At 42.7% G+C, this 12,865-nt stretch overlaps 1 protein-coding gene across 1 annotated transcript in view; it reads right to left on the reverse strand.

Annotated features, from left to right (window-relative positions):
* Positions 1-12,865, reverse strand: part of ARIH1 (ariadne RBR E3 ubiquitin protein ligase 1) — a 67,178-nt gene that overhangs the window by 27,832 nt on the left and 26,481 nt on the right. Inside the window, exon 3 of the mRNA XM_062583311.1 lies at positions 3,697-3,841. Coding sequence (XP_062439295.1) covers positions 3,697-3,841 — 145 coding nt within the window. The remainder of the gene's footprint in view (positions 1-3,696; positions 3,842-12,865) is intronic.

Below are 12,865 nucleotides of genomic sequence, written 5' to 3' on the forward strand. Positions count from 1 at the left end.
GAACAGATTTCCTAAATGCCCACATAAAAGGCAGCCACCACACTTCCTCCCAAGCTGCAGAGAGTTCAAAGTACCTTTTATTTTAACTCATTTCTTTACTTTGAGGGAGTTCCCAATTATTGTTGGCTGAGCTGACAGCAGATGTCAAAGAAGCAAGCAAGAAAGACCAACACACAAGTGCCAAGTGCAACGGATAACGGTCACTTTTGAAACAGCACGTTATCACAGGGGACAGCTCCACTTTCACCCTATCTGTACTCATCACCTACTTTTCTTGCAGAAGTCAAAGCGACGCCAAACACTAGCAGCAGCCATTTGACACCCGCCTCTACTCTTCTAGTGGCACCAACCCAACCAGAGGAGGGATCAGCTCCTCCCAGGTGCATTTCCCGTAACAGCTTCACTTAGGCCTCCTTTACTTCTGTAAGCAAGCCATGGTAGTGCCAGTTAAACAGATGGGGTCATCTGAGCGGCCTCAGAACACACAGTTTGGACAACAGCTTCCCAGACACCCTCACCCGGGCGGTGTTCCTCTCAAATGGGATCTGAAGGACGAGATACAAGAGAGGAGGCGGCAAAGCTATAACCCTCTCTGTTCCTGTCTTCACTGTACTCCCAGTGAAACTTTTACTGGTAACTACTGAGACCTGACGCTGGTTCATGGAGACCATGAGAGTGCAAAATACTTTGCTTAAGCTTTCAAACCATTAGGATACAGCCTGCCATAAAGGCATCACATGCTACATTTTGCAGGTGCTTCCCAAAACTTCATAGTCATCCTCCTCACAGACGAGTGAGGAACCACAGTTCTGAGCTGACTAAAGAGGTCACCATAAAGACGCAGCATCTGCCCTTAGCCACGTCTTAAAAGGCAGACTGACTGCCACCCTGCAATGACACCACGAGAAGGTGCATATCCAAAAGTCTTAACGCTCCTGTAGTAGTACCTTTACAACGTAAAATCTCTTAACAGAGTATTTCCTAGTTCCCAGCTTTCTAAAGGCTGAAAGGAGCTCTCAGGAAAAATACAGCTTTCTAAACCATCTGAGAAAGTAGTAAAACCTAAGCAAAGCAGAAATATTTAAAAGCTGAGATTCTAGGTTAGGTATTTAAATAACTCTTCCCAGAATTCCTAATTCACATTGACCAAAGCAGCTTCAATACAGATTTCAAACCAGATGGCTTATGGTCACCTTAGACACAGAGCAACTACAGCCTTTTACAGAAGAAATCAGAAACATTAGCCTTTTTATATGTTCCAGCTTCCGCATATAGCAAAGAATCCTAGAATCACAGAATCAGTAAGGTTGGAAGAGACCTCTGGAGATCATCTAGTCCAGCCTCCCCGCTCAGCAGGGTCACCTAGAGCATCTTAGACAGGGTTGCGTCCGGGCAGGCCTTGAAGATCTCCAGAAAAGGAGACTCCACAACCTCTCTGGGCAACCTGTTCCAGTGCTCCGTCACTCTCCCAGCAAAGAAATTCACCCTCACGGTCAGGCGGAACTTCCTGTGCTTCAATTTCTGCCCATTGCCTCTTGTCCTGTCACATGGGACAACTGAAAAGAGAGTTCCCCTCAGCTGCCACTTGACTCAACTATTCACCTGCAACATCTTGCTGCCTCACCTGAGAAAGTGCTCTCCTAATAATCGGGTCACCACTACTTCTAAGGTGCCTTTCCAACCACAAAACTGTGAAGAAACATTAATACACTTTGTGGAGTTCCCTCCAGCAGCCACAAAACTGCTTCCCAGGCAACATATGTACCCTGCGGCCCAAAGGAAAGCCTGTCAGTCACGAGTGGTAGGCCTTTTGTTCCCAGCACAGCAGCCCCACTTGAAGGAGCCTTTAGCATCAATAGGAGCTTATGAAAATCTAGAAGTAACAAAGGCTGGTTTCCAAACATCTGTTCAACGCACCCTCCTCCTCCAACCTGAGCTCCCGAGAAACCAAGATTAATCAGAAATCTGCTGTGTGCAATACCTTTTAGGCTCTCTGTATGTAACTCATCATTATCCCCGTAGTGGTAGTAAATAAACTATTTTCACTTAAAATGTTGCAAAGCCTAAATTCAGAATTACTTCACTTCCTTACTATCTGACACGGAAAAATCTGTGATGACTAAACAGTAACATTTTAGTATAAGGTAGAGGGACAGACAAGTCTCTCTCAAAAAAAAAATTAAGTACCTCTATACAGAAGGCAAGCAACAATTCCGCTTTGCAGATATTCTCTAAAAAGGAAATCGGAGCATTCAAGGCTTAAAAGGAGATGCACGAAGCATTGTGGTTGCTGGCTCAAGAGCAACAGTGACCTTAATGCTGAGAATCTCAGCTGCCTGAAACTGGGCTTTGCTCTGCTGTGCCTTTTCCAAAGCAAGGAAAAGCCTCACAGTCAAGCTACAGCAGCAAGAGTACTTTATTCAAGGCTGCTCATAAAAACCAGAGCTCATAATGCCGAAAAGCAAGCTCCAACACACCCAGAGCACGAGTGGAAGTCTTGCATAAGGGCCACTTTTCTCTTTAAAGAAGGCCAGGCAGACGTCACAGTGCTTTGGACTGTCAGAATGGTTCCACGCACAAGGATAAGTTCTGATAAACAGAAACAATTCCCGATGTGTGTCAGCACCCTGACCTTTGGCAAAGTCACAGATGGACTCTCGTTTGAGCTTTTCTACTAATCTGAGTTTCTTCCAGGATCTCCTATCAGAGTGTCCTGCCCCAGAAAATTCACAGCAAGTTGTTTGCCTGTACGGAACACAGAAGCAGCCTGGATCTCCAATTAGTGCACCTGAAAGTTCGTGCTTTGTGACTACCCACAGAAAAGAAGCACTACCACCAGTCTTGCAACAAATCAGAAGACTGAGCTAGAGTCCCAACAAGCCCTTCTACTCTGATCTTCTATAATTAGGAACTGGACAGACATATCCATTGGTTCTGTGCTCAGAACAGCTCAACTTTATTTTACCCCAGTTCCACTTTCTTTTATCCTAGACTTTATAGCTTGACTGTTTTGGATCATTATTTACTTCATTTATAAGCAGCTTCCTATCTTTTTGTTCTATTTGAGTAAACTGTTCAGCCTGTCATATTTTCCACACTTATTTTTTCTTGCATGTAGCATTTATTTGCATGTCTCAACAGGTATCTGACATTCATAAAAGTCACATGATCTACTGGTCTCCTTTTTTTCCCCTCAATAACTTCACCAGACTGCTGCCCAGCATCCTCAAAGGTCTTTGCAGAAAGGATAATCATCTCCTTTGAAATACAACCCCATCTCTGGGTACTCTAACACTCTTTGAGGTTCGGGGCTTTTTGGGGTGGTGGTAGTGGTATTTTAAGCTTTGCCAAACTTACTTTGTCAAAGTAAGGATCAAAGAGAACGCACAAAGCACTACATAGTTCTGCAGTCTTTGCTGTATTATTTGAATCAGCTGCAGCACACAAGGCACAAGGTTGCTATGGTAAAAAAAAAAAATCTTTACCCTCTTCCCTCCCCCCCCTTTTTTTTTTAATGTGCATCCTACAGATTAGAAGATTCAATCAAAAATGATACCTCCGTTTCTTTTCAAAGGCTTTTCATAATACTGCAGGAGCAGTCCTCATGGAGGTGTCCGTAAGCATCCAGTTAAGCTTCAGATAGTAAAGTGCAAGGTGCTTATCACATAAAAATTGCCTTGGCTGCCAGGTACTCACCGAGTTTGGGTAGTTTAGGTAGCAGATCTGACAAGGCATATCCTGGGCTGATGACCTTGTGTTCATCTGGCGCGTTCGAGACTTTTTACTTGGATTAATTACATGACACTCTGCAAAGAGCTTCTCCAAGTTGCCATCGAAGTACCTGCAAAACACACGTAAGAGAACAGGAATTTAACTACATTCTCTGCAAGTAATTTTTCAAACTCTGTTCAGGAGTTAAATGTACGCTCCAGAAAACTCACATACCCACTACTTTTAAAGTACTCTTCACTAACATATCACGCTGTGGTCCTGACCACAGACGGGGATATTAGACAACTGTGTCTTTTCAGAGATTTGGGCCTGAATTGGGTGCTCCTGTAAGGTCAGATACCTTCAATTCTTCAATTGCTTTTCAGTCAAGTTAGTTCAAATGGAAAAGGACAGTAACTTGATTAATTCATGATTCTCCAGAGTTTTGCATTAAAGATCCAATGCTACCTAAAACAGGAAGTTAGAATAAAAATATCTTATTTCACAGTCTAGGAATCTAGATACTTTCTTAAAGTGCAGGTTTAATGCTGCCAGATTAAATTTTCATTTCAGCTTAAGCCTTCCATTTTTCATAAATATCTAATCGCTACAATATTAAAGAGTAGGCAGACAGCAGCATTCCTAGTACGGTTTGTGAATCAGCATATCCCTCGTCACCGAGTTTTGTGTTTTCCTCGGTGTACTCAGTTTACATTAGGTGTGCCTCAGAGAGTTGACTGGAGCCCAGTTTTCTGCAATTGGGCTTCACTTTTAGTACTTCTTTCTCTGCTCCCTGGAGCAGGATGCACTGGTGTCCCATTAAAGCAAATGCAGGACTGCATTTATGATCAGACATCTCCAGAGTTTGGAAAAACTGCTGTTGTATCAGACATCTAAACTCCACTTATGCCAGTCTCCATTTTAAGCCTACAGCAGAGTGAATACGGTCTGCCCCATGGACCAAAATCCTAGCCTTTCAAGCATCTTTTTGTCTCCAGTCTATTACACAATGTTCTGACAACCTAGGGAAAAACAATTTCAAGTTCAAATTTTTTCCAAGGATTAGATATCTGAGAGGAAGAACAGATGCAAAATTGCGTAGAGGGGAAAGGAAAGATCGCTCTATTTCTATTTCCCACCCCTTTGAGGGTCGGGGGGAAGACTGTTTGGGTTTACACTGCTACAGAAGGCTTTTCAGTCAGGCTAGGGTGGCCAGATTTGAAAGACCTGGGACCAGGCAGGACAGTCTCTTCCCAGTGCCCAGACACCACATCTTTCTTTAGCCTCCAGCAGCTGCAAAAAACTAATCAAATCTGACAGTTAACCAGTTAACCCTGTTCGCATGTGCATCCACTGTTCAGTGTCAGGAAACTAAGCCTTTTCCTCCTCCTCTCCTCCTCTTCTCCTCCATCACCATCAACAGCAATTTAAATTCAAGTAAGGTGGCATCTGCCTGGGAAAAAAATCCCATCTGACCACAGTGCAGTCACTTAAATGTAAGACCAGCAAATCAAGTCCCAACAGACAACTGTTCCTACAGCTAAGAGGCAAGCAGAGCTGTGAGATTAAGAAGATACCTTTAGAAGACATATACTTAAATGCATCACAAACTAGACAAAAAAAATCCCTGCTATCTACCAACAGACACAAGACAATCAAGTCTTTCTGCTGGAGGAAGAAGTTACCAGGTCTCTCTCAAAAACCTGGAACCAGGTCAGACATGCAACACCTAACCGAACCACCTCCTGCGAGTCACACCTGCATCGTTCCAGGGGAGGCCCAAATCCCTAGCAGCTCTCTTACAGCACTGCGAGATCTAACTTACCGTCAAAAGGGTTCGTTCTTCCTTAGAAGGGCAAAAAAGTTACTTCTGAAGGTTTAAGAAAAGGTCCCTATTTTCCATCTCTTATCAGCTACTACCAATTCTACTATGGCTCCAGCCCCATAGCAAGTAAACACAGTATTTGGGGATTTATGCCATGCCAGTCAGCCATCACCTAATCAAAACTGCTTCAAAAATGTTATTGTTGTGAGCTGAAGAGCCCCTAGAAAATGGTTCATTACTGTTTCAGAAGTTTCTTAATGCAGTTCACCAACTCCTGAAAATATTTTGTATGTGTTAAATCCTAATTTTCAGGTCACTGAATTTTGAAGCTGGTAGTAAATTCTGGAATTATGGTATGCCCTAGGGTTTTGCCACTGCTTTTCTATGTTAGCTCAGGGATTTAATGTAACCAAGGTATTTTATTTGCTTTCAGGATTACTTCTATCTAGAAAATTTTAGCAAGTAATTTGGTACACTCCCAGTTTACACAGTATTTGTCTATTAAAGAGTCATAGATAAATATTTAACTCCACACAAGGTTTCTAGCGGTCAAATTGTTCTTGCATGCAGCATGGTCAGCGTCATATATCCTCTGTTCAAAAATAGTAAACAAATAGTTGGGTGTAACATTTGCAAAGAAAATAAAGGTTTTTGAAGACAAACCCTATCATGCAACTTTAATACTAACATTTGCAGTCAACTATATGCTCAAGGAAATATCAGAGTTATTTTTAATGGTGAGCTGTTTTTAAAGTATACAAATCACATCAGGAACTTGACTCTACCACTTTTTTTTTTCACCTGGAACTACCTATCCCTTCCAAATACCAATGGGTAACTAATTCAGAACATCCATTTCCTTCCCAAATACTCAGGATTTTCCCAAAAAGAAATAGAAAATAAGAGTTTAATGTGATATAGGGTATTTTACTGGGCTAAAGGCTGGTGATAAAGCCAACTCAGAGTCAGATGCACAGGCTGAAGTCCTTGATCAATTTAAGTTTCCAAAGCACCAATATTGCTAAGTATGCAGATGCTTACACTTTGGGACAACAACTATGGTCCATACTGAATTGTTTCAGTGTCAGTTAGAAGCACTTGGTCTTGCATGTACTTCCATAGCAGAAACAAATGAGGCAACTGAGACAGACTGACCCCATTCAGCACCATGCAGAAAAGGAAGAAAACAGAAAACACTGGTAAAGAAGAAGAAGAAGAAGAAAAAAAAAAAAAAAAAGGAAGGGGGGGAAAACTAACTCAGAACTGCTCATCCCTAATTTTAGAGCGTTTATTACCATTTGTAAATAGTACCAATGTTTGAGGGAAACAGTATAGTGGGTATTCCTCTTTTCCCAGCTTGGGCCCGCAAGCCATTTTCTTTGAATATATTTATTTTCTTCAGCATGCCTGACTACATTGAGAAAATAATTTCCACAGCTATTTGCATGCATGTGTCTCCGACTCAAAAGAACATGCCAGAATTGTGTAGTAAGAAAACAAGAAGATACCTGGACCTTCCTGGAAGCAAACAATTGACAGGGACACTCTGGAATCAAGTCCAACACCAGTCTTTCACAGAACTACCCCACCATTCCTTAGATACACACACTGAGCTCCCAACTCACGCTGTTCCAGTTGCTTCGATGGTAAGGAATCACAGCTTCCTTTACCACATCTTTAGTACCCACTTGTTCAAATGCTGACAGAGACCATTGGAAGATCTCCCTCTGCCCTTCCCGTGTTCTTCCCTTTAAGGGGTTCGCAGCAAGCAATGGTAGCCCTCCTTCTTAACTTTGGCATGACAAAGCAGGTCAGCTCCTCTCTCCTTACCACATCTCTCCACATCCTTCATTGTCCTAGCAAACCTTCTCAACTATTGGTTACACTTCCATTCCTCCCTCTTGCACCTAAGGAAGCCAGAACACCACACATCTGGTAAGATTTCATCATGACCTTGTACAATTTCACCAATACTTCTCAGTTTCTCCTGGAAATATCTCACCTAAGGCATCCTAAATGGTGTTACCCTTCTCCAGAGCTCCTCCATGTTAGCAGTTCCATTTTAGTCTCTACCAGAAATCTCATATTCTCCATCTCTGTGTTGACAAGACTTGACACTTTTCACTGTTACTATCACTAGAGTCCTCCAGGCTATCCAGTGTTTTCCTCTATGACATCTGGATCCTCCTCTGAACTGAATAACTCAACAGATCGGTGCCAAGTCACTCACTAATACTTTACTGTTCATCTCAAAATTATACAAGGGACTTCACTAACATCTAGTCTGCTAGTTCCCATTTCAAAGTAACACCATACGTACCCACACACACACACACCACAGTAACACTTGTATCCATCTTCTCTAATCACTACTTACACAGCACCAAAGCAAACGCTCTGTTGAATTCCAGATGTGATTTATCACACATCCCTTGCCTGCGAGAGAATTGGAGGGTACCAGAGAAAACAGTCAGATTTACTTGGACACAGTCTCTCTTCAGAAAATCATTTCTAAATCAGATCAGCTTTCATTTTCATTCATCTTAGTATTCAATAATCTTTTCCTACACACCTATATCTGGCCACTGACTTCCCAGCCATGCCTCCCTTTTTATATATGCCTCATATTTGATATCATACAGTTGCATGCTATCGCCTCTGCTGTGAAACTTGGGAGAAAACCTTTAATTCCCAACTCACTTCCTTCAAAACTCTGCCGTTATTCCACTCCATCCTCCTCTTCCTGCCTGGAATGCCCTGCGGTTTTGCTTCCACTTTGGATGCAGTAATCTCCTTTCCATGCTACACCTTTTGCATGGGCCATAAGCCAGAAATCATTTATTAATGAAACCAGTAGATTCATTTTATTTTAATTGATCGCGTAGCCTCTGCCTCAAGCTTATCTTTACTGTAGACTACTCCTCCTCCCCAAATTTTTACTCATTTCGCTGTGGAAACTTTACAAAGTAACTGAGCTTGACTTTTGACTATTCTCACACGATTCCTAAGGCTCTCTTATCGGGTTCTTAGTGGTGAGGTTCCTCCTTCACATCTTGAGGAGGAGCAGAGCACTTTTCTGAGATTATTTCTCATTCAGACAGGCTCAGCATTAAATCCCTTACGTTCCTTCTTCTCCCCTTACGATGCAGACACTCAATAATTTTAGGACTTCTGATATTCAAGACAGGTTATGCTCTATTCAGCGTTAGAGTCTTTGTTCAGTATGGCTGACTTTGGTAACCAGTTCCATTCATTTATCAAAGTTCACTTTTTATTACAGACCATGGTGTTTTTTTCTGCTACTGAAAACTCAAGTCACACCAATAAAAATTATTTTCAAATTCTTACATAATTTCTTTACTGATTACCAAAAACAAGTCCATAACAGCATCAGGTCTTGTTGGCTGAGGGATTGAGCTGGCATCTTCTTTATTTCCTCAAGATAAAGTTGGTCTCCACGGACACTACTGTTGGTAACTGTCTAATAACAGTTTTCCAGCCATAATCAAATCCCATCCAAGGGAGTACCACAGATTAAGAACTCTCCTCCTTGAAAATAAAAAAGCTTCTAGCACACACTCCAGGAAATTTCCTTTAGGGAAAAGGCATTTCTGAATGTTAGCAAATCACTATACTCAAAGTAAGAGATTGTATCTTCATACCAAAAAACCTGCCGTAAGCAATAATTCGGCGCTTTCTCTGCCCTCGCTGAAAAGCATTAGGCTCTTACATGTCCAAACGAAAGGAGACAGGTACCTACAGAGAGGAGCCAGAACACCAACAGCAAGGGTAAGAGGAAAGAGGCAATCTAGACCAGCAGCAGCACCCGAGAGGCACTTCCAGACTTCTCTGCAGAGGGGATGTGGACATGCAAGCGTGGAGACTAGTGCCTACAGGAGGCTGGGTCTCCATCTACTTCAGTATCTCCTTCCGTCCCTTAGGTGATTAAATAGGGCTTTCGCTTACATGCTGGACTACTTTTTGTTACAACAACAGTCAGAGGAAGCCTCCTTCCACGTCAAGCAGGAGAGCTGTGTTTCAGTCTCTTCAGCACGTAAAGGTTCCCCTCGGGAGGGGCGGATGCTCTCAGCCATGGTAAAACTGGAAGTTACTCAGGGTAGCAAAGTAACGACCCAAAGCACTTCTCTTTCACTTGCTTCTGAAGGTACACGCTCAATCCGCACCCACTAGTATCCTGCCTCTGTTAGCCAAGCTTGTGACATGCTCAACTTTGGGGGAATTTCAACACCCGCTCCCCTCCGATGGCAGGGATATCGCCAACATCTTCAGCATTATGTTTGTCTTCGTCTAACACCTTTATTCTCCCAGGCTCGTGCAGAACATCAGGCATCAGAAGCTGAACTCCAGCATTTCCCCCAGTACGTCCTTCCATCCTTCCAACAAATCCACCTCAACACAGCTTTGCTTTCAAATAACTAGTGCTTCCCCAGTGGATAGGGCATTTTTTCAGTTGTGAATATTGTTTCGTTTTAAGTGGAATAAACGCCTGTAACACATTTGGCCTCTTAATAACGCCATGCAATTAGTCCATGACAAAGCTGTCACAGGCAAAAATAAGCTGCTCATTAAAAACATGCATAACAACACAAAACAGCAACTAAGAGGTTTTAATGTTTCAAAAGACGGAAGCTTTCATCTCACAAACTCAGACCTAGCAACACTCAACACGTACCAAAAGCGAAGACACTTAATTTATCTGCTTTCCTACAGGCAAGGTTTGATAAGGCTGCCTGTTAGGTCTTGCTGATTCACGCTGAGCTAAGGTAAAACAGACACTGGCAAGGCCCATAAAGAAATACCATTAAGCAACACAGTTCAAACTCCGACTTGGTACAGAATCAAGCACCAAGTACTGCACCCAAATATTATCTCTTAGCAAGCATAAAACCAATCCACACCGCAGGCAACAGCAGTAATTCACTGGGAAGCCTTCCTAATGATTATTAGGAGTGAAAGAGGCTAAATATATACCAGTTGGAAAGGTTTAAAATAATATCCCCCAAGAGGAGGGGAGGGAAAAAAAAAAAAAAAAAAGTCTCCAACAGTGTTAGAGACCGTGGATTAAATTGGTGTGAAACAGCACTGAACACAAACGCTTTTACTTGCCGCTGAGAGCCCTGGGCTAGCAGCAGTTATTGCCAGCTTGCCAACAAGTGCTGCCCCACGACCAGACGCTGCCCGCACGGCGCTCGCTGCAAGCCAGGCTGCAAAGCCAGAAGGCAAGGGCTGCGCTCGGCTGGCGGCAACAGGCTGGACATTTCAGGCACAAGGCTTTTGCCTGACACTGAAGACTGGGTGAGCACACACTGCTACTTCTAAGCTTCAAGTTGTTTTCTCCTTTTTTTTTTTTTTTTTAATGTTTTAAATTTCTCTTTTTTTTTTTTTTTTTTTTTTGCCTTTTGAACAGAGCACATCCCTCTTCCTCACCACGAACGTTCTCCAATCAGCTCACCTACACCAGCACAACGTCGCACTAAATCTTGCTGGAAGCACATAAAGCTAAGCAAGACTCAAACATGTCCTCTATTCTTGGAAGACTGACCAAGACCACATTTGGGTTTAATCGGCCGGTCACCTTCTTCGCAGTGGAAACCACCTCTCTAAATTTTCCAAGCTTTCAGGGAGCAGATGCAATCTTGTAGCTAGCTCATGGCTTCATTTCCAGCTCCATCACCACCTCAGCTCTCTGCTTTGCATCCTGGCTGCTGAGACGACTACCTGCCTCCTACCCCAGCCTTCACCTATTTCTGCAGCAATCGCAAAGCCTTCTCGAACGCTCTGCAGAGTCAGCTCTCAGCCTCCTCCCCAACCTCCCGCTCCTGCGTTTAACCCAGCTGAGCGTCAGGGGAGGGCTGCAAAGGGCTTCTTGTAGGCTACGCGGCAAGGGGATGGCCGAGAGCAGTAACAGCCAATTGAAGAAACTGTTTTCACGTTTTTCTAGTACGACAGAACGTTAGCAGCAAAAAATATAACTGGTGTGCAACAGCTGTGTAGCAAGCGTCACGTATAGCATTACTCACAGGGATAATTCTGTAGAATTAAGATAAGTGTTTTAATGAGTATGTACTGAGAACAATGGTTTACCTGTGGATTTTGTAAATATTTACGTGCATGTGAAATGTTTTTGCTGGAAACTGCAAAGCCCTTTAACTATAATACCTCACAGAGAAGTAACTAATATCCCCTTAGGGAAAAAGAAAGAAAAAAAAAAAACACATACAACCCAAAACTGGACTTTTTAAATTGATGCCAGTCTTAACAAGCAAGCTTTAAGTCAGAAGGGCAAAAAGTCTGTTAAATAAAGGGGTCAAGTTCCAGTACATTTATGTAAAAGTACCTCAAAGTGAGATGGAGACAGCGAACAAGAGTAAACTTCAGACTCACCAAAAGAACCAGCACAAGAAACTCAACAAACAGGCAGCAGTCATGTAGAAAGAACTCAGTCTGCATGCTTAACAGCTGCAGTCAAAGTTTAATAACTTCAGAGCAACTACACTCATCCACAACAGAAGCCTTCATATACCTTCAATATTGACTAATTGAGGTCATTAGTCTAAGGAAAACAAAAGCTGGAAAGCTTAAAAAAAATCCTGTCAACTCAGAAGAAAATCTAGCCCAAACAAAGCATAAGAGATACCCAAACTCCACCAGCAACTGGAAAGATTACACAGGAGTGGCCAAAGATGTCATTAATCCCCTACCCTTGAGGAAATACCTGAACTCCAAAGTCATCCATTAGCAAACTGAATATTTGCTGCTCCTCTACACCCTGTGTAAAAGAGCATCTTGCTGCGATAGATGGGCCAGGCAAGACTCTGCCTCAGCCCACAGTACAGAACACCCATCCGCTGTTATTTATAAAGTTGGCAATCCTAACAAAGGCTGCTCTGGCACAAGCTTCTATAGACTAAGCAGCCTGTCTTCTCCTACCTGGATCATCAGGCAGGGATATAATAACCATTAAATCTGAAACAGTTGCAAGATAATAGGAATCTGTTTGTGCTTGCTTTTGTCCAGAGCCTAGGGAAAAAACACCCTAGCTGCGTGTATTCAAACCCAAAGGCGCCCCCTGCAAGGGGGCAACCGGCTTCCAAAACTTCTTTGAAGTCTAATAGGCATTATTAATACTAAGACAAGAAGTCACTCTTAGCCAGCAAAGGCTGCTAAAGAGGAGACAAGGAGAAAAGAAAAGAAAAAAAAATGAACACACACTTAGAGCTTGCACAAGAGACTCTCCTGCCACATACTGTGCATTCATCCATTATCACATTAATCCAGTAATAAATATTTCTTGAAGGTCTGAAGTGT

This window comes from Rhea pennata, chromosome 10, assembly GCF_028389875.1.
Source record: "Rhea pennata isolate bPtePen1 chromosome 10, bPtePen1.pri, whole genome shotgun sequence".
In the NCBI taxonomy this organism is placed as follows: Eukaryota; Metazoa; Chordata; class Aves; order Rheiformes; family Rheidae; genus Rhea; species Rhea pennata.